Source organism: Amphiprion ocellaris, chromosome 13, assembly GCF_022539595.1.
Source record: "Amphiprion ocellaris isolate individual 3 ecotype Okinawa chromosome 13, ASM2253959v1, whole genome shotgun sequence".
Classification (NCBI taxonomy): domain Eukaryota; kingdom Metazoa; phylum Chordata; class Actinopteri; family Pomacentridae; genus Amphiprion; species Amphiprion ocellaris.
The window spans coordinates 20044592-20066192 of NC_072778.1; the positions used below are offsets into that span (position 1 = coordinate 20044592).

Genomic DNA, 21601 nt, shown 5'->3' on the forward strand with positions numbered 1-21601 from the left:
AAAAGCAAAAGAGAGGAAAAAAGAAAGGAGGCCTCCGTGCTAAATGCATAGATTGACACATTGCCTTTGTGGAAGTGAAGCAAGAGTCAACATTAAGACAGAAATCCCACAGTAATCCTTATTAACTGCATTAGTAGTGCAGAGTGATACAACTAGCACAGTCAGGTGAGGTTCATTTTCAAACCTTCATTCTCTGTTGTTTTCAGAGGATTTTAAAGGCTTTTACGACTGAGGAGTATCTCATAAGTTTTATGATGTCATCAATAAGACTCAATATTTCCTGATGGAGCTTTTGTAGCTTCAATATTCACACATGAAATTAGACACAATTAACAACTCTAGCAGGGGAAAAATAGTCAAACACTCATTATTAAGGTCAGTGTGTCATTTATTCCCAAATAATACATTTCTTGGTACATTGACTTTATTGTAACGTGGATAAGGAAAAGTGACTGCCTATGTAGAAACACAATGTTCTCTCCAAATATGAAATGCTGTTCATAGAAGTTTACCTTACAGGAAGAAGCCGGTGACACTCTGTACTGTTTTAGCCTGCCTGATGAACAACAGGAGACACTCCTGCGACGTTACCAAATGTTCTGATGTTAGTGCTATGATGGACACTGCTACTGGACATTACCTCCATGGCAACTGGAGGCGCACACAAGAATCTTACTTTTTCATTATTTTTTTTTTTTATTGCCACCTAGAGAGAATTTCCCTCAGTCATCAGTTTAGAAGATTTAATACACAGCCTGTCTCCTCGCCACCTGTCTCTGAACTCTAAAGCTGTCTTTTTTTCAGCTAATCCCCTTATCATATTTGTATAAGCAACTGCTGACTGATTTGGCCTAATTACCTTCCTGTTGTCGTAGGTGGCTCAAGTAAATCCTACAAATCGGATGGCTCATCAAATGATGTGATATGGACAATCTGACTAGTGAACACTGTACATCAGCAAACCGATCGAGCAATGTAATCCTTTTACTGACAATTCACAGACATCAGTATAGACAGGAGTTTTTATATTGACAAATGCTAATGCCATGCGACTTTGCAAAACGTTGCAATCCATAATGCAGAAAAATATTTTTTTTCTGAAACAAGACAAAAGCCAACATTCCAAACAAAGAAAGCACCCATTATATTCAAACAAACATAATGCAGCTGTTGTTGTTTTTAATGTTAGCACAAAAAACATAAATATGGTATGTGGGGGTTGAGGAGTTTATGTTTGCATAGCCATAAACTAAGGTAAGGACAAAATAGGACACAGAGATATAAATGTATATCTACAGATCTGACCCCAGCATACAGCAGTCAGTCCATCTGTCAGTCAGCATGTTACTAATAAAATGGGGCGTGCCCAAAGAGGAAACCATAGCAGGGAAGAGTTGTGGCTCAGTGTTTTAAGACTTTGGATCTTTGCTACATCTGGACAAAGTTTAACAGTCACCCTTGTGCCTAGTTAAAAACATTAACTACATAAACATTTTAACCCTGTTTTGCTGCCTGGGCCCCACCCACACATTCCCAGAAAATATATATGTATGTGTCCTTTGGATGAAAACTAGATTAATGTTATAATACTGCATACGTTTGGGTAATGGGAGTATTTCCAAGAAGTATTCACTCAGAGTCAGTTGGAACAAGGAAGGGGTAGAAAAAAGATTTTACACAGGGGTATGTGTCTCATAAAAAGGTGCAATCTGTAACAGTCAAAAGTGCTCTCCCTGCTGTGTAATGGTATAGTTTTGTATCCCATTTATATATGACTGTAATGTTGAAAAACTAAATCCTTACAAAGGTGCAAACGCTGCACATATAAAACAAATCAGTCAATTACTATATTTTGCACATGTGATAAAGTCTATTTTCTGTATTCTGTCAGTAAACGCACTGTAATAATAAAATTGAAAAATGACAATTTACAGATTACACCTTGTGGAGTGGAGAAATCTTTAAAGCAGCAAAAGATAACATAATACTGTCTCAAAGAGAAGGAAAAATAAAAATTCCAGTGACATCCATAGTTTTTTTTTCTCACCAGAGACCTGAACATCACAGATCATGGTGCAAATATTGTAAAAATAAATACATAAATACATACATGGGTTATCCATCCTTACATACATACACATATTGTATCATAAAATAAGAGAATTATAAGATAATTATAAAATTCGTATCTACAAATGCATAGTCCATATGCGTCCAAGGAGAGGCTGAGCAATGAAATTTCCTCTCATCATCTAGTGTTATGTTTGGTGTATGTGTTTCCATGTGTAGTGTGTGTAAGTGTGTGCTGTGGTGTGCATGGCACTTACTGTACAAATGCACAGGAGTTACACACCAGATAGCTCTGTGCTGTTTCCTCTTGCCCCAGCTCGAGAGTCAGTGGGTTATTAGTGGTTAAAAGTTCACAGATCAAAAGTTGAGAGGTACACGGCCAGGCGTGTCCGAGGGATCTAGTGTATGTGTCCGGAAGAGCTGTGTGAGTGCGAATACAGAGGAGATGAGCACAGTGCAGCGTTTGGCTAGTAGCCTCACCCCGTCACCCTCCCCCTGACCCTGTCCAGACCCACTGAGGCCTGCATTTTTACTCCCGAATCCACCACCAGTTCCAGCAGTCTCAACAGCCACCACAAACTCTCGGTACAGACCCACTATCTCTCTTAGCTTGTCCATGGCTTCCTGGCTGTCATCATCCTCGTCCCTGTTGAGCAGACTCACTTTATGGCAGGTGTCACAACCAGGGCAGGGGTTTGTTCGCAAGCAGGCTGCTGCCAACTGAACCAAGGCGCTGAAGCTGTTTGATAAAGAACGTAGGGCTTCATCCGGCGCCCAGCCTACACGTGTGGCCCGCTGACATCCAGATGCCAATCGTCGAGCCTCTGCTTGGAGAAGACTCCTTTCAGCCTCTGTCATGGTGGCAGGGCTTATCCCAGTACAGTTTAGGCCTGGTGCTGGGGTAGTACTGTCATCAGTTCCATTGTGATTTAGGTCAGGCTCTCCTTTTAAGCCTGTGCCATCCTGCTTCAAATCTTGCGATGGTGTTTGTTGTGGTTGGTCAAGTGGTCCCCTCTCTAAGACTAGAAGAAGTTGATCTATATCTTGTCGTAGAGAAGCAAAGCCTCCCTTCAGCCCACCATAATTCTTGTTAGTAAGAGAACGAAGAGGACCACCAAGTGAAGTTGTGGGTGAAACTGGACGTGAAACTAGAGGACTGAGTTCAGAGGAGGCAGTTGAGAAAGTAGACAGCGGGCGAGGGTTGTCCCGCAGCAGGGACAGAATGTTGGGTTTTGGTGATGGTGTTGTCGGTGAAGGGACGGGTGCAGTTTTGGGACGTATTCGGCGGGAAAACTCATAAACAGTGAGCTCCTCGTCAAAGCTAACACCATCCTCTGTGTCACCACTGAAACAATTCGCGTAAACAGTGCGGCAGCCACAAGCCTCCCGGGGCTGCTGCGGAGGAGTACTGTCAGCAAGTGAAGAGGTTGGTGAGTCACCTCCAATTTGCATGTCAGTCACACCTCCCAACCCCACTGCTGAATGAGGCCGTGACTGAGGCTGTTCTGATGACACACTGCCGATGAGTGCACTGTTTTCTCTAAAACTGAGATTAGGGTGTGAGCCATTTGTACCATCGGCCTTCTTCATGTGTGCGGTCACTTCCTGGGCCTCTTTGATAGTTGCTATGACCACCTCAGCTCCATCCTCTAAAATGTTACCTTTGCTTCCTGAATTTGAGATCACTGTCTCTTTGTCCTTGACAGGTGTTTTGTTTAAGTCCGATAAACCGCTGGCTACAGACAAACCAGATCCAAATCCAGATGTGTCCCCATTGATGGAGCTAGTGGAGGGATAGTCTAGAGTTCCTAGAATCTCCTGGGACCTGGTCATGTACCAAGGCAGAGCCTGAATCTTCCCTCTTAGAGCAGATGCTGGTAGTCTGCCTCCCAGGCTGGATGAGCTGGTTCTCAGGTCAGATCCCGAACCAGATCTTCCAGGTTCCCTGCCTTCTAGGCCCCCGACACCTTTAGAGGTGGTTGAGGTGAGGGAGGTTGTAAGAGTGAGCGGTGCATCTGTATTTTTGGGTGATAGGCTCTCATGGCTCAGAGAAACCCTCCTAGGCCCTGACTGGATGCTGCCATTGCGGCTGCTCCAAGGGTGGATTCCATTTGGTGGACTGACAGTATCCTTAAAAATCCCTTTGCTTGGATCAGTAGGGGAGACAGGAGAGCTAGCAGGTAGTGATAAGGGGTGAAGATTGGTGGGAGAAGTGGGCTTGGGGGGCACCGGAGGGGGAATAGCTAGCTTGGTACCTGAATTTGAGCGAGGGATATGGGGTAGGCTTGGCTTTTTTGTTAGTAAGTCATTCACATTGCTTTTGCCCTCAACTTTAGGAGTTTCCTTTTCATTAGGAATGTATGTTTTGTCTTTGGAAACAACATGTGCTCCATTTTCACGTGGCAGACCCTTTTTCAGTTTTGGGCTGTTTTCCTGCCTTTCTGTCTTTTCCTCAGCTTGTGTAGTTGTGATAGGAAGTGGCTGCTTGCTGCACCGCACTGCTGTGATCAGGGACGAGGGAGGCAATCCGCCCGATGTGACAGACTTGAACTCCATGGTATCTGGCTCCATTTCCAGGAGTTCAGAAGACAAACGTCCAGAGGCATCCCCATTGCATTGGGCATATGATCTGCCATGTTGGGGGGACTTGGGAGGAATGATCTGAGGTTTAGGAGGCAGCTGAGGCTTTGGTGCCAATGGTGGTTTGACTTTAACTTCAGGTTTCTGGGATGGCTTTGGAGAACTGTGTTGCTGCCTGACTTGTGGATTTAAGTGGCCTTTCGGTGTTTCTGTTCCCTTCTTAATTTTACTGGACTGGGCTTTATTGGCAAGGGGTGATGACGGTTCTTTCCTTGGCACAGCTGGAAGACCATTCCAGGTTCCACTTAAACGATTAGCATTTTGCCGATCAGCCAGCTCAGCGTCTGTAAAAGACAGATATCAAAAGAAAAGGTCACAAACAGACATTCATCAATAGACTGAGTCACCTTTTTTAAACAGACTAATGTTTAAGTGTTGTCACATGTTGCAATTACTGGAGAAAAAAAAAATCCACCACAGACAATGGACATTGGCAAAAGAGTGACAAAGATAAACTGTCTTGTTCATCCAGAAATCTCTATTTAAAATGCTGTATACAAACCTGATAGATCAGGGACTGGTGGAGTAAATCTCTCCTGTGCATCAAAAAACTCATCCTCAGACTCGGAGACATTGTCTTTGACCAAAAGAGCTGGTTTGGGGTTTGGTGAAGGTGTCAAAAATAGACTCTCTTCATCCTTAGACAGACGGTGCTCAGACTGTCCTGCCTTGTTTCCAGGAATTGAACTTGTCCTTACTGGGACTTTGGGAGGGATCTTTTTCTTTTTTTTGATAGGTGATCTTTGAAAGGGCATGCTATCTATCATTCTCAAGTCTCTTGAACTAGGGATCTTAGAAATGCGTCTAAGTCCAGCTAGTCCAAGTTCTTCCTCCTCATCATCGTCATCTTCATCATCATCATCACTAGTAGCCTCAGGAGGGCTAGGTAGGAAATCAGCCTTGGAGAGATCAGCAAAACAAAGACAAGAATTGTCATTGCCACGGTAATTGAGATTGGTGGGTCGCAGGGGCCCTTGGTGCCGTTTTGGCTCCAGGAGGTAGGGGTGGTGAACATCCAAGCTTGGAAGATCCTCAGCTGTGCGTGGTCCACGAAGAGCATCCAGGCGAGATGAGGCTTTGGCGGCAGCACTGCTCTCCTCCAGAGCAGCGCTCAGGGAACCACTGGACAAGCTGGAGAAGCTACTGGTGACCCGCGGGTCAGTGTGGTACCAGGTGGTCTCCAAGTTCATTTCTTCATCCATGACACTGAATTTACGGAGGCCACATCCTGTTGCCCCTCCTTCCTCTTCACTCTCATTTTCCTTACCTTCTGTTGTCACTATTATCTTCACTTCCTGTTTGCCTTTGTGCTCCTCCCTCTCTTTTCTCTCTTCTTCTCTCCTTTTTTCTTCCTCCTCTCTCCTCCTTTCCTCCCAGTCTTGACTTGCTGGATCTGGACGTTTGTAATTCTGAGAATCCATCGGGTCATCTTCATCTGTTGAGTTGTCTGAGTCACTGCAGCAGCGAGACACATAACCTAATAACACCAGGGAAATACACAAACACCAGACAAGCATAGCAAAAAATGAGTTAGTGGTTTGGTGTGGCAGAATAATGTTTAATTATGATAGTATATTATCGTCTTTTCTATCCGTACCCGTACTGGCTGGTGACATACATCAACATGTGATGTGAAAAATGTCTATGAAAAGGCCAAAGCCAGAAAGTGATTGTTTTAAGTGAAACAGTTTTTGCTCACTTGATAGGGATTCATAGCACACGCCTTCTATTACGGCGAACCTCCCACACACACCTTCTTCAGCAGGGATCCGGTGCACCCTCACTTTTGGGCGCCCCAGACGGAAGACATTAACATTGGGATCCACCAGGAGTTTGCAGTAGCCTCCCAGCAGACACCCTAAGTCTTTGGCTGCCAGAGAGTCCATCAGTAAGGCAAATGGCTGAGAAAGGGAGGGCATTGCAGAAGATAAAGGTAAAGCAGTAGTGATTAAAGGCAGAGGGTAAGGGGGGGGGGGAAGGCAATGGAGTGGGAGAAAGAAGGAGAGATAGTCACCTTTGAGTCAATGAATTAGCATTGTATAACTACCACACACTCCCTCAGGCTCCATCCTGTTGTATGTTGTATGTGTGTTGGAGAAAGAATGCCTGACCTATATTTACTCTAACATGAGCTGTGGTGCGGTCAGAGTGTCTTGAGTGGATATCTATTTGTGTCAGTGTCTACTTGTTTATGAATAATAGAGCCCAGTGTCTCGATAAATGTGTCTAAGCATTGCGTGCCTTCCATACCTTCATGTCATGCAGTGAGATGCGCAGTAGGCTGACTTTGTCTGATTCCGATAGCAGCTCCACTCGGCTGATGCTGCTGAACTCGACCAGTGTAGAGATCACATTGAGCTTGTGGTTTATGACCTGGCTCATTCCATACTTGGCTCCCACAAGCAAGCTGACCAGAACTTCCCTGTCCTGAAGCTGAGTACATGTGAAAGAAAAAAAAAGTGCAAGATGAAAAAAATACCAAAGGATAACACATAAGGTATGTGCTATAGCAAATGGACCTACCACACTAAATAAGGCTCTTAACCCTTACCATCATTGTAGCTGTGTAGGAGCGACCTCCATAAGAGATGAGCTCTCCCAGCTGAGTGAGGTAGGCCAACCGAGCCTGAGAGGCAGATATTACCTATGACACCACAGAGACATGGAAGAAGACAGGAGAGTTGCAGAAATAGCAGGACAGACAGAAAAAGAGGAAGATACATGCTAGAAAATATGCTCCTCTCATTCTCCCAGAAACACTACCCAAGCCCAGACCTACTGTTCTCCTTTTATTTAATTACCTTCCCACCCACCATCTATCTTTCTCCCAACCTGCTGTCATTCCATGTCTCATTCTAAACCTCAGGGAGATTAGCAGACACTGTAAGTGTCAGCTAAAAAGTACCCCAAAGCCACTACTAAACTGTCACTATCTGTCTCTTTACGCCCGTCAAGTGCTTCTTTCCACTCATCCATCACTCTGCAGCTACCTTCTGGCGTGGCTCGAGCAGGGACTGAATCTTTTTGAGGTGGTAGCTGATGGCTTTCCTCAGGTCTTTCTCTCTCATGTTGCTCAGCAGTGTGGGAGAGATGAAGCTGTCCAGACCAAACTCCTTTCTGCAAATGGCACATAAATAGAGAAATGAAAATCACTCTATGCTCAAGGTGGAACTCCGTCACCTCAGTGGCTGCTAAATACAGCGTTCAACATGATGTATTTTATTTAGTTCACTGAATGCCAACAAAGTATTGCTGCAGCAAAATGGGAAGCTTAGGACAAAGTGTACAGCATGACATAACTAATGACCAGGTACCAATGTCCAATGAATTTAATACCAACATTTCAACAATATTTGGTCTTTTCCAAGGCAAATGAGCAGCTCCTGGTTGTTGACGGGCATTTACCAAATAGCTTGTATCTTGGTTCATCTCATGGAAATGGGCTACTTTTAAACTATTTAAATCATTCATTTATAGCCAAATTGTACCAAACTGACTCCATATCAGCATGTGCACTCATGACAACAGGCTACCACATACACACAATCACACACACAACATGCTGTAATAATCTCTGCTATGGCTTTTGAGCTGGTTGTCCAAATTTTTGCACAACAATATTATTCAGTCTACTCTGTACTTGTGTATGCTAATTACAACATTATCCAACTGCTGTATATGTACACAAGTTATACTGCATTGCACTCTTTTCATTATTTTGTTATATTTTTAAGCTGCTGATGCTTGAATTTTCCTTGGTATAAATAAAAATATTTATTTTGTTCTGTCTCACAGATCTGGCAACCCTGATAGCAGACGGTGTTACATGCAATTACACTGCATTACGCATAATGACGACAATGTACAAAACACTATTTAAAATAGTCCTTTTCAGGTTTTGCCTCAATGGTAATCAGTAGTACTAATGGTAAGTATGTGTAAATTGTAAAAAAAGAAAATGAAAAATGAAAAAATAAAGCAAACACAAGCTTCACTAAAACACAAACTAAAAAAGCAACAATGTAATGGTGTATTTTTAACACAACTGCCACTAGGTGTTACTATACCGGCATATTTCAAACGACCTGCATCTAAAATGCATGCAAGTATTTATAATTGCACAGATGTATCTTAGCATGTTAATGTATGAGCTGGTCTTTTGGGAAATAGATCTGTGCTAATGTATTTTTTCTGTATTTTAAGACACTTCCACACACAGGTAGTAGGACAACAACACACCGCTGTGAGCAAACAAAGACACAACATCTCCCATAACATTAGTAGATTAGGTATTTAGTGAGCAGCCTCATTCCAGACAAATCTAAATAATTGCAGCAGCAGAAAAACTCCCAACACCAACAATATTACACAAAACCTATAATGAGAAGTGCAGCACCCAGAGGCACCCTATCAGCGTGACCCTAAAATAACACACACATATGACTCACGTAATACTCTTGATAGAGGTTCTGGTCTGTCCACAGCTATCTAGTCTCTCGTGCATGTGCAGGGCAGCCAGGCGGAGTGCTGTGTTACACTTCATCTCTACTGCAAAACGCTCTTGCAGCACGTCTCCAACACTCTGCAAACAAACAAAGTCACAGCGTCACACAGACATTACAAACATAAACACACATTTCCCTAAACTGAAAAGTGCCGTAGTTTTAATATTTACTCATAAAATCCCTCAACATGCACTTTATGTCAGACATTGCAAAATACACAACTCTTGAGCATCCTTAAGTAAACCAACTGGGAACCTCAAACTGTCAGCAAAAACAAACACAGCAGGAAGTAAAGATTCCTTTTTGAAACAATAAATCAGTGTGACATAAGCGGCACTCCCTTGGCTTTACTGTGCAACAAAAACATGCTAAGACAGTGTGTGGCTTTGAGGTTTTTAATACAGGGTTAGAATATACTTTCAGAGCTGAGCTTCATCAAAGTCAGTATCTGTCTGGTGCATATAAGGGGGGGCCAAGTTTACTACTGACTCAAAGAATCTCAAATTGCTAACAAGACCGCAGCAGAAAATTATAGGAGATTAAGTCAGTTTTGAACTAATATCAGAAAGAAAAAAGGAGCAGCTGCATGTTAACTTCAAACATACACTTGACTTTAATTCTAGCACTATATTTGTCTTTTTTTTGGACCAGATTAAAAACACACTTGATGTAGTTGCCAGATCAGCGTCTACCAAACATCTAATATACAACCACAACTCTGTTCTTACTGTATGTACATTTAGATTTGGTTTTTCATGAAGGAAAAAGTGGACCATGTCTGACTGAAATTCAAAGTGGAAATCTCCAAGAAGACAAAGAACGAGACATTTGAAGTAGTGCTGCAAATATGAGATACAGCTTCTCTGACCTGTAAAAAGAGGTACTCAAAGGCAGAGGGGTCATCCTGCAGCAGGTCCACAGGGTCTCTGGGGATGAAACAAACCCTGAACAGACACCTGTAATCATGGGAGTCTTTTTTCTGCACCACCTGGAGAAGACAAAAGATAGAGGTGTAAACATGTAGACACCTTAGCTGGGGTGAATTGTCTTGTCAGTTTTACTGTATTACTTGAAAGTTAAATTAAATACACCCTCTTTAATAAAGCTATCCACAGCTAGTGTACGTTTGTGCGCAGCTTTATCCGTTTGTTTTCCTTCACCTTCTGTATGAACTCATCTTCATGCAGTAGCAGTAGCTTAGTGATGCTGTACTGTTGCTCTAGCACCAGGGCGAAGTACTCAATAGCCCGGATGGACAGTTTATCCTTCAGAGTCAGAACAATGTCCTGGAATGATGAAAAAACAACAGTTCAGACCCCTTAGACAAACATGTTTCATCCCAGTCTGCTGATGGCAGATGGACACATCTGATCCGCCTCCTCAGCTTGCCTTTAGCAGGGGAATACAAACTGGAATACAAATACAAAAGCTGTTGTAACAATAATCATAAAGTCATAAAGGCAACAACAGGCATCCTACTAGTTTGCTGTCTCATTATACTGATTGCACACAGCACATTTTGCGTCTGTGAACTAGACTTTAATGAATATATTTAAAATTACACACAAAATACAGCTTTGCCGTCTTAACAGACAAGTTATTCCCACTGTAAAAAGTGCTTTGAATCACTATAAACTCCTCACTTTTAAATATTTCATAACCTCTTCCAGAAACAATGTAATTTTTTAATGTATTATTCTATCATTAAGGACAGCAACAACAGCTACAGCCTACCCACACTCCGACACCTTTGGGGCAATTGCACCATGAATTGCAGTGTGCTTAATTTCAAATTACACCCACTTATTTCTAGGAACCTCATGCTTGGTCTCATGATGCTTGTAAGAAACTGAGGGGGCTTTCCATCGGCTCTACTGAGGATGTTATGTTCTCAATGAAAAATAATATATAAGTACATTCAGCTTATTCAGCTCTGTATACACTGGGGACCGCTAGAGAATAGGGTTTCTTCTCATTGGCTTTCATAAAACGCAATGGTACTGATGCAGCCACGTCTTAGGCCAGTGATTCGCATTATCTAACAATCCATCTCCCATTGCAAATGAACAAGTAGTATAGATGTTATGACCTTTCAAATTTTGAAATTGCAATTTTGACCTTTTGTTACCAGCCACCAAGAGCAACAGATAGACCTTCCTTGTAAATCTTTCTAACTACCCTGAATCTAAAGCATACCTTGACAGTAGTAGTGTTGTCAAACTTGAAAGCCTTGGTTTGTCCGTTCTCTAAATAGACTTTGAGGACATTGGGCAGGAAGAGAAGAGAGTTTCCCTGAAGGAGAAAAGTGAGAGATGTGGTGAGACATTATCAATATCAAATGAGAAAAGATAAAATAGGAAAAAGGCTGCCTGACAGCTTAGAAGATAAGAACAAATAAAGAATATTCAAAACTGTGATAGATCCAGAAATGAAAGTCATTCATCAGAGGCTTACAGCAGCCTTCCTCCTGCAACAGATAAGATTTTCCCACCTGAGTGTGCCCATTGACCACCACCTCCTCTGCAAAGCGCACTTTAACTGGATTACTCCTCAGACGAGCTCTCTTCTCTGCTGACATAATGGATGACTTGGGATTCTGCAACACACCGACACATAACAGGGTCATTACGTATGTCAGATTTGGACCGTGAAGTAAAGCACACAAACTCACAACAGTGCAATGACACTGTAAAGCCTCAGCTGTGCTCAGAGGGTCAACACACGCATGTTTACATTCACACATCACGACACAATGTGAAGCAATTTAAAGGCAGTTAATCCTGCCAGAAGACGCAAACTTAGAGTCACATGCTTGGAAACACACAGACAGCTTATGTTTAAATGAAGGATGGCGTAATGTGTATGTGAGTGCTTGTGTTGATGAAGGGAGGTCATCAATGTCTTCTTTGTACTCACTGTCATGTGTCGAAGGATAGTCACATTGATACAATCCTCCAAGTCCCTGGGGAGGAGGGAAAAAAACACACATTTGAATGCACGCATGCACAAGAGAGATCATTATCTTTGTGCCCAGCTGTCAAGTAAGCATTTTCTCCATTGACCCTTGCCCTGAACTTGTTAAGCCGTTCACAAGCACACACTCACACATGAATCATCCAACTCTCAGAAATGCACTCCAGAAAACATCTATAAAACACTGCATTTAGTCACCAGATAGACCACATGCACTGGTCTCAGAAACTCAACTGATTTCTCACAGTTCCAGAGAAGCTGATACATCAGTCAGTGACACATTGAAAAAATACAACAAATGCAGATGCCACCAGATGCTCAGTCCAGTCAGATTTTGTATCAAGATGGCAGGATGAAAAGATTTAAGTGGATTTAAAACAGGGTTCATTGTTAGGGCACAGATGGCAGGAACTTCAGTCACTAATACTGGGGATGGATATCATTAAAATTTTAACGTTACTACTACTTTTAATGATACTGCTTATCGATCTGGAACGGTATTCGTGGTTTTTGGTTTTTGCTTGTTGTTTTTTAAAGAGAAAATATGACAAATTAAGAACAACAAAGATTGCTTTATTTTCTCATACATACTGTTTTCAAATTAAAATTCAGTTAAACACTACAGTGGACACTGTGACTTGTGTTACAAAATAAAACATGATGCAATGAGGTTCATTAAACTGCAGCATTACAGCAGAATTTAAAGCTCACCTTGGACAGATAAGTAAATGTCAGTACACTGTTTATAAAACCTCTTTCACTCTTTACTTGTGAGTATAACACTAATGCAGGACTTTGACAGTATTTTTACTGTGTGATTTTAAAAGTTTAGTGAAGAAAACTGCTGAAGTGCTTTTCTGCCGCTAACACCAACACTCAGAGAAACTGTAAATAAGGACAGTTTGTCTGCAGCCTCCAAATCACTAAATCCTGCTGCTCTGTGCTCTGAAAGTGAAATTAAAATTGTGAACATTTTAAATGATGCTCTGAATTTCAGACCAAATTCATGAACCCAGTCACAGTTAAACAAATAGCTGATGAATACTAACTTTTAATCTTTCAGTTATTTGAGATTAACCCTGCTCGGCTGCTAGCTACCATAACATATCTGGTTAGCATGAACAACGAGTTTAGCAATCAGCGTTTCCATCAGATTCCGTTTGTATGTGATGAACTTTTACTGAGACTGAAACTAAACTGTCAGCAACAACGATCCATCAATAATCACACAGAGAGGAATATTGCATTGCATAAATACAGTGCACAAATCGCTCGTTTCAAAGATGTCTGCACATTTGAGTGTTCAGTTGTATAAATAAACAAAGGCACTGGTCTGTAGACATTTTACCATATTTTCGACAAGTAGGTGAGTGCATGTGCATATTACACTAAGAGAACAGTATTGGCCTGAAACATTGACCTCTACAGTGAGGAGATGTGGTGGCTCTGTGATGCTGTTATGAGTATTTTTCTGGTTTGACTGGGGTGCAAATCAACACAAAGTAGTTCTGAATGATCACATTTCATATCCTACGATGACATTGGGAGTGGTCTCTTCCAGGATGACTGTGCCCCCATTCACAGGGCACGAGGGGTCACTGAACAGTGTGATGAAAATTACATGCTGTCGCCTTCACAGTTATCACATCTCAGTGAAGTTAAACACCGATGAGACGTTTTGGATAGACATATTCAACAGTGATCAGTATCACCATCCTCAAAACAACAAATGTGGACTCGTAGAATCAATACGAGGTCCCATTGAAGTTGTTTTGTTGACACATGATGGCCGAGCATCTTACTAAGACACTTCATGTTTTTTCCATTAATTTGTCAGATAGATAGATAGATAGATAGATAGATAGATAGATAGATAGATAGATAGATAGATAGATAGATAGATAGATAGATAGATAGATAGATAGATAGATAGATAGATAGATAGATAGATAGATAGATAGATAGTATTATCTCTGCAGTTCCTCTCACCTTAAGACGTTTTCCACCTGCTCTGCACTCAAATCCTCCAGCACTGCATCATTAATCTGCAGCACCTGGTCCCCTGGGTATAGTATCCCATCTGCAGGACTCCCTACACACACAATGAAAAGAGTCAGCGCCTGCATAAAACAAAAACCTGGCTGCATGCATGAGGACAAAGGAAGATGTACACACAGATGTAGGCATCCACACACACACACAGACTGACACACATGCTTATTCAACATGGCTGACTCAACAGCTCCCCAGGATGTGAGGGGTTACAGTTATTCTGGGTCTCTTCCAGCTCGGCTCCGCTCTACTTTCTCTAGTTATTTATACTCATTTATCTTCAGGCAAGAGAGCACGACTGAGGCACAGCAGTTTCGGCTTATGCTAATACACACATCCACAAACATACTATGTGCATAAACACATACACACATTTTTCACACACCCAGTCTGCTTGGCAAAGCCCCGTTTGTCCCTGATTTCTGACCCACTGATGACATGCTGCGCTGCTCTGCAAGCTTTTACACACAAACAGACACGCAAAGCCAAACCCCGCCCGGTTGGCTTTTTTCGGTCCTGTCCCTTCCTCCTCTTTCTTTTTCTATCCTTCTTCCTCATCCACCACTTTCCTCTAACCTTCACCCCCTCATGCCCTCCATCTTTGCTCCCTCCCTGCCCTCTGCACACTTTCACGCTCATTATTTTGTTCTCTTTGGCCACATTTGCACTTTGGTTGGTGTCTATTCCCTACTGGATCTTCCTGCTGGCATCTTGTCTCTCTATTAAATCTTGTCTTCTTTTATCCCCCCCCCCCCCCCTCCCTCTCTCTCACTCTCTCTCACTCTCTCTCACTCTCTCTTTTTCTTTGGCAGCATATAGCAATTACAGAGCCGGTGGCAGGGTGGGATCCTCCTCAGGGCATTTATCAGCTTATTCTACAGGATAGATGTAAAAGTAATGGATCAGCATCTCTCTCTCTCTCTTTACCTCCTTCTCTCTTTCTCTGTCTCAATCCCCCCCATCAAAGTTGCCTAAATGAAAAGTGATTGAATTTAGAAAGGATGAGCAGGTGGCTCTGTTGTTTCTGTGGATTCTCTGGCAACGTGCCTCATAGCCTGCATGCCAGGAGAGAGTCAGTGTGTGTGTGCGCGTGTGTGTGTGTGTGTGTGTGTGTGTGTGTGTGTGTGTGTGTGTGTGTGTGTGTGTGAGTGAAAAAGCGACAAAATAGCGCATAAATCTGACTTGCTGCAGGCGTTGCACTGTTGCATAAAACAGGTGGCCATTTGGAAAAGGAAGCGGGAAAAACAAAGTGAACTCCACCACACAGATTAACACTTCACACCACGATGCCCCCACACACACACCGCCGTGTACCTGCAGCGACGTCCCTGACCAGCAGGGGTGCGTTTGTGGTGAGGGTGAAGCCATGTCCAGTGCTGCTGTCCAGGACCGGGTCCCTGGTGATCTGCAGCGTCAGCTTGGCCTGGAAGTTCTGATTGGACAGACTGTTGGAGCGCTGCGACCTCCCATCGCCTAGCAACCGCTCTCTGAGGAGGTCAAACAGGGTGACAGGTTATCAGACTGGAGACTGCAACTGTCATCAAGAGACACATTCAGGTGGATGGAGGAGGAGACAGTTAATTTTTTCCTTTAAAAATCATGCCTCTTGTTTATTAGACAATGGCTGACTATTAAATGGTAATGAAGAATGTATTGTTATGACACTTTAGATATCCCTTAGGGCTGCAAAAGAGCAATACTCATTGAAAGCTATATACTATAGAATAGCTATTACTTTTTCCTATGGTAATAATAGTTTACTTCACTGACTGTCAAAAAAGTAAGAAAAATGACCATTAAAATTTCAAGAATGCGACGATGTCCTAAAATTGCTTCATTTGTCTGTTTTAGAAGCATATAGTCACATTTGAGAAGCAAGAACTGAGAATTTTTAGCTTAAAATATGAATAAAACAATCATTTTATTAGCAATATACTCAGCAAAGAAAATTAACACAATGGTTTGCATTTTTTTCAGTTATGGGAACTTCTAATGAAATTATGCTCAACCAACAAGCTATGTTAATTTTTTTTTTCTCTACAATCAAAGGTATTTTTAATTATCAGTCTTGAAATTGTCCAGATATGTTAAGACTGAGGAGGAAACCTTAAGTCCTGGAGTCAATGTAAGGAAAAATTAAGCTATCAAGCCAATTTCATTGAATTATATCAACTTGATTTTAGTTTTAAATCAAATTTTGAAATAACACACAATATTAACTTGACACAATTACCGACATTATGTCAACACAACCCACAAAAATCATGTTTGCAACTTAAAACATTTATCTAAATCAATAAATCAGGCTTCTTTGGATTTTACAACCATGCATTTAATAAAGTGGTGAAAAGATTACCCTTGAATTACTTTTTAGAGTGTCCTTAAAGTAGCCAATAGATAGTTGCAATTACTTTTTTTTCCGTTTCTAACATGGTATAAGTTTCTGAAAGGTTGATTTGTAATAATTAACTTAAAAAATATTCTGTTTCTATAGTTTCATCTTCATCAGATATTGATATTGGAGATAGACAGGAAATGCGGGGAAAGAGAGCAGAGGAATAATATGCAGTAAAAGTCTGGGTCAGCCGGGAATCAAACCAGCACCTTGTGCTTCACTGCTTAGAAGCACAAGGAAACAATAAATCATCTCAACAGCCGCTGTAAAAAGGTCAGTTCATACAAACTGCTATATATCTTCGGCTCTAATGCATCATGTGAACATCCAGCATACGTATAAACTGCATTTAAATCTAAGAGTGACAACGTGTCCCTGAGGCCTGCTGTCCTGGTCAGCTGGTCTTAACATGTTGCAACTTTTCCCAGGACTGACTAAGAGGAAGTTTACTGGTGTTCCTCTGCAACGCCTCCTTTGCTGAGAATGAGGAACCACTTAGCGGACAACAAGAGAATGAAGGGTTCTTGAAAGCATATTTGTGGTTCGCTGTGTGGTGTGTTTGTATGTGAAAGAGGGACAGTCGGGGTTTGAATATTTACTCAACTATGTGTGTCAGTGTGTGGGGACGAGATTTGGTGTTTATTCATAACATATCTACTTTCTCCCGCATCTTTCTGTCTTATTTTTGGGATATTTTTTCTATTTTTACAGTCATTTCTATTTAACAGTGAAACATTTCCTCAGAACTAAAACACACCTACCCCTGCACTGTCTGCATTTTTGATCTCTGGAGAATCTGGCAACAGTCCTAGAAGTGGATGAAGCTACTTCCTGGACTCTTTATCCCAAACTCGACTGTTTAATTTTTTTTTTCAACTGTATAAGTTGTTTCAGTTATTGTTGATGCAGTAGTTTGTGTGGAGTGGACATTTTTTTTTGCTGTATACTCAGTTTCTTTCCATCTAAATCCACACACTTGATATTTAATCACCTCTATGAGGTAGTTGTATTTATGCCCAGCCACTGACAAAACTGGTAAAAAGTAACTTCACCTGGGATATTTCTCCACCCTATTTCTTTTTCACTTTTAAAGAGTGCATATTATGCACATTTAGAGGGTTGTAACTTTATTTTTCAGTCTACTAGAATATGTTTATATGACATAATGTTTAAAAAGCACCCCTTTTCACTATCTGTCTCTTTAAAACCCTCCTCCTAAAAAAGGTCAATCTCCTCTGATTGGTCAATTGGCCCGATGAAAGACCTATGAGCATAGGGATGTATTATTCTAGTAAAAAAAAAAAAAATTATAAATTGCAAGGACGCTGCTTATTCTTTATGTGATTGCGTGCCGAACTCGCCACTATGCAGGAGTTAGATAAGTGTGTTTCATGATGATGTCAATAAGTAACAGAAGAAAAGCCTTGGTTTCAATCAAGCTGTTGTATGCAGGTTAGGAGCAGTAGTTTCTGTGGGAGAGAATTCACTTTTTCTATCAGAATTGTTGCAGAATTCTACCTTTTACACGTACAAGAAACAGCAAACAAGGAAAGTAAACAAAAACACAAAGCACAATATGGGCTCTTTAACAACATTTCCTAAACTTTGAAGAGCCCCTTTGCCTTCAGCTCCAACTTTTGTTCTTTCTGTACCTGCTGAGGGACTCTCGGGTGCGTCGTATTATTGTTCCCACCACCTGCTGCACCCGACTGGCCCTCCGAGCCGGAGACCTGCTCCTACATCGCTCCTTCTCCTCCATTTATCTGAAGTGACAAACAGAGAGAAGGATATGAGTTTTATGCATCACTGCAAGTAAGCAAAACACAGACAGGAAAGGAATTGTGGGAAGAAGATGAAAGGATTTGGAGGGACAAAATAAATTAGAAACTGCTTTGAGTTTGAGTCTGTCTTTTATAAACCATGTAATCGGTGCCAGTCTTGCGCTCCAGCTAAATTTGCATCCAGTCTGCTCTTTTTTATATGCAGCACATGTAGCTAGCCTTGAATACGATGAATAATCAGATATGTGAACAGAAAGCAAGAAAAGGCTGGAGGAGAAAGGGGCTGGGGTTTAGACAGCATTGAGCAACAACACATGCCTAAATGACCTGATTCTCAGCAACAACAACTGCACCATCACACAAGAGCAGGATTCACAAAGAGTTCAGCATAACAATCTGCATGCTCACTACCACTCTGCAGCTGTGTGCACTTTCTGCTTAGCTTGCCCTTTAAACAGGGGAGCGGTGGGGACATAATGAACGATGGAGGGCTGCAGCTGAACCCCAGGGAGGCAAAGCTGGTCAGCATTGAATCCAGACCAAATCTCAAGTCTTACGACTCCCCTCAACTGTGTTTTGTTTCTGTCAGCCAATCAATACGCTGCCACTGCAGAGGCTTGTACGGCCGCTGACAATTCCTTCACAGGCTTTATTATCTGTTACTGAAATTATATGTGGAAGCTGCAGCTGTGAAATCAAACTTGGCTAACGATGATGAATGCTCCCAAAACCTAATAATCCATACCTTGGCCTCAGGAAAAAAAAAGAGCCAAGATCTTAGTTTGATCAGCTCTCTGAAATATGGATCAAACTTCTGCAAGCCAATAGTTTTTTTGTAAATATCTCAAAAGAAGCACAGCAGTTTTCTGGCCATCTGCCACATTTGTTTGTACCATTTTAAAACAGGCGTCTGTTGAATAAATGAGAAAGGTTGAGTCATTATAGTTCTATTACCTTACCGCACTTTAAGTTCTGGAAACAGTATCTGCTGCATTGCAATCAATAGATGATGTTAAGCAGTACTTCTTTGGGAAAAGTTGTATTTATGTGATAGAATAAATGATTTCTCTTTATTTACCAGTGACTAAATCAGCAGAGTTTCAGGTCATCTGTGGTGAAGTGATCTCTGGTTGTAGGCCAGCGGTGACTATAGCCCCCCTCAATGGTAGTAAAGCATGTAGTGTAGGTCTGTGCTTTAAGAGGATTAGAGGCATTCGCTCTGCACTGGCCTGCATTGGTCAGGGTGTCACTTTAGCACCTCCTGCTTATCCGGATTGAGGCAGATTGACGTGAATGAAGAAGGCTCAGAGAGACGAGGTAGATGACAGCTGCACGAGTGTGATCACTGACACATCCGCCCCCCTTCGATCACTGACAAAAAACAAAAAGCGACACACCAACCTGCTTCATATACATCACGAAACGTGGTTGGACTGTTAATACAGACTTGGGTGTGCACACGTGTGTGTCTGTGTCAGTGTTGTGCTCAAGTGCAGCAATCAGTGCTGAGTCAGACGGCAGTTTTTGCTGTCATTCTCCTTCTTTCTCTCTTTGGCCTTTCATTTTCTCCCCCTCTCTTTCTCTCACCTTCACTGTCCTTGCCGAGTCAGGCAGTCATCTCCAATGACAGTCTCTGTGGGCAGCAGCAGCTAGCCTTTCTCTATACACATGCACATCCTAAGCACTTGAGCAAATTCTTCATTATCATCAACAGCCTATGTTTGTAACTTCACGACCGCAGCTACTTAATCAAGGACGACCACATGCTGAGTGTGTGCTTCTGTCCATGACCCTGAAATTCTTTCACAAGTCAATATTGTACCTACATATAATGTGATATAAAATAACTGGTGGTACACTGCTAGAAAAGGCAGGAAAGTCAAGTCCAATCCACACTTTCAGGGCCTCACATCTTGTCCACCTATTTTAAGCAAGCAGCACAATGTTCCACATTTAAACCAAAGATGGTGAGAGTGTGACTCACCGTGATGTAGCTTGTCTCTTCAGGACTCCACAACACACGTACCCTCGCGTCCTCTGAGACATCAGCTCTGTAGGCCCTCCAGGATTGGCTGAAAGGAGGTGGAGAGGGTTCTTTGTGATCATCAGGGCCAATCCCGATCTGGTGCGGCCACCTGTGCAGAGCACAACAACGCTATCAGGGAAACCTGTCAAAACCTATAAACAGAGCTCATGTCCTCATGGTGAGTTTATAATTGGAATGAAACAACCAGCTCCTCAGCCTGATTAAGCTTGAATAAGCTACGTCTAACTTTAAATTTGAACTTCTTTGCTATTAGCACCAGAGCTACACTCCATTTGTTGATATTTTCAGTGTGAACATGCAAGTGTGTCAAGCAGAGCAGATGTGAGTCCAAAGCAGCTCTGTGGTTGTGGTTTTCCAAGAGGCCCCTCCTCTGGTCCCAAAGGCTCTCTCGCTCTTTTTCTCTCCCTCTCACCCAACGCCTCTCTCTCTCTCTCTCTCTACTCCTCCACAGCCTCAAAAGCACATGGCGATGTGGAGACAAGGCACTCCATCTCCGTCTGGTTGTCTAAATTAAAATTTCATACAGCCCAGTTCAGTTAACAGTTCTTACTGGGCGCTCTCTAAAAGCAAAGAGGACAGCCTGGGAATCCTGATGTGGCGGAGAGAAACGCTGGCAGGCAAACACAGATCTTGGCCAACAGTAAAAGAGGACACGTCTTTCATATGAACATCAGGGCAGATATGGCTGCAACCTTAGCCAGCCGCTGGTTTGGGAAGAGAAACACACTTGGGGAATGCTTTGTTGTGAGAAGCCTGGCTGTTGAATTAGGAGAGACACTGAATAAATATTCTTGATCTCGTCTAAGGAAACCGCCTCATTTTGCACTTGAATGTTGATCTGTGAAGTAAACTCTCGCTCCCTGGGGCTTTCATTTACGAGAGGGAGCAGAAATCAAGGAACTGATAGTCCCATCTGTGCAGCTCTTCCATGAGGCCCGGTGTCCCACACAGAGCTCTTTCACGAGGCCCATGTGTCCCACTGAAAAGCCAGCATAAGACCTGGACCCGCACAGACTGCAGGGCACATGAATAATGTATGGGGCTAATGCAGCTAGCTCAGCCTCCAACCGCCTCCTTCTGCCACTTTGCCAAAACAAGCTAGAAGAAGAGTGTAGAGAGAGAGAGAGAGAGAGAGAGA

General features: G+C 42.3%; 1 protein-coding gene across 3 annotated transcripts in view; it reads right to left on the minus strand.

Moving 5' to 3' along the window:
* Positions 1–367: 367 nt before the first annotated feature.
* frmpd1b (FERM and PDZ domain containing 1b) overlaps positions 368–21601 on the minus strand; it is a 29419-nt gene continuing 8185 nt past the window's right edge. The window contains exons 2-18 of one of the 3 annotated variants that reach the window (XM_055016322.1): positions 20401–20551; positions 19495–19787; positions 18288–18398; positions 15555–15727; positions 14178–14280; positions 12132–12177; positions 11707–11811; positions 11412–11507; positions 10376–10501; positions 10084–10203; positions 9159–9292; positions 7701–7827; positions 7262–7354; positions 6961–7143; positions 6410–6611; positions 5213–6187; positions 368–4994 (exon numbers count right to left, since the gene is read on the minus strand). In XM_055016322.1, coding sequence (XP_054872297.1) covers positions 2428–4994; positions 5213–6187; positions 6410–6611; positions 6961–7143; positions 7262–7354; positions 7701–7827; positions 9159–9292; positions 10084–10203; positions 10376–10501; positions 11412–11507; positions 11707–11811; positions 12132–12177; positions 14178–14280; positions 15555–15727; positions 18288–18394 — 5157 coding nt within the window. In that variant the 5' untranslated portion in view covers positions 18395–18398; positions 19495–19787; positions 20401–20551 and the 3' untranslated portion in view covers positions 368–2427. The remainder of the gene's footprint in view (positions 4995–5212; positions 6188–6409; positions 6612–6960; positions 7144–7261; positions 7355–7700; positions 7828–9158; positions 9293–10083; positions 10204–10375; positions 10502–11411; positions 11508–11706; positions 11812–12131; positions 12178–14177; positions 14281–15554; positions 15728–18287; positions 18399–19494; positions 19788–20400; positions 20552–21601) is intronic. The other 2 variants (XM_023275719.3, XM_023275718.3) reach the window with 2 other exon arrangements.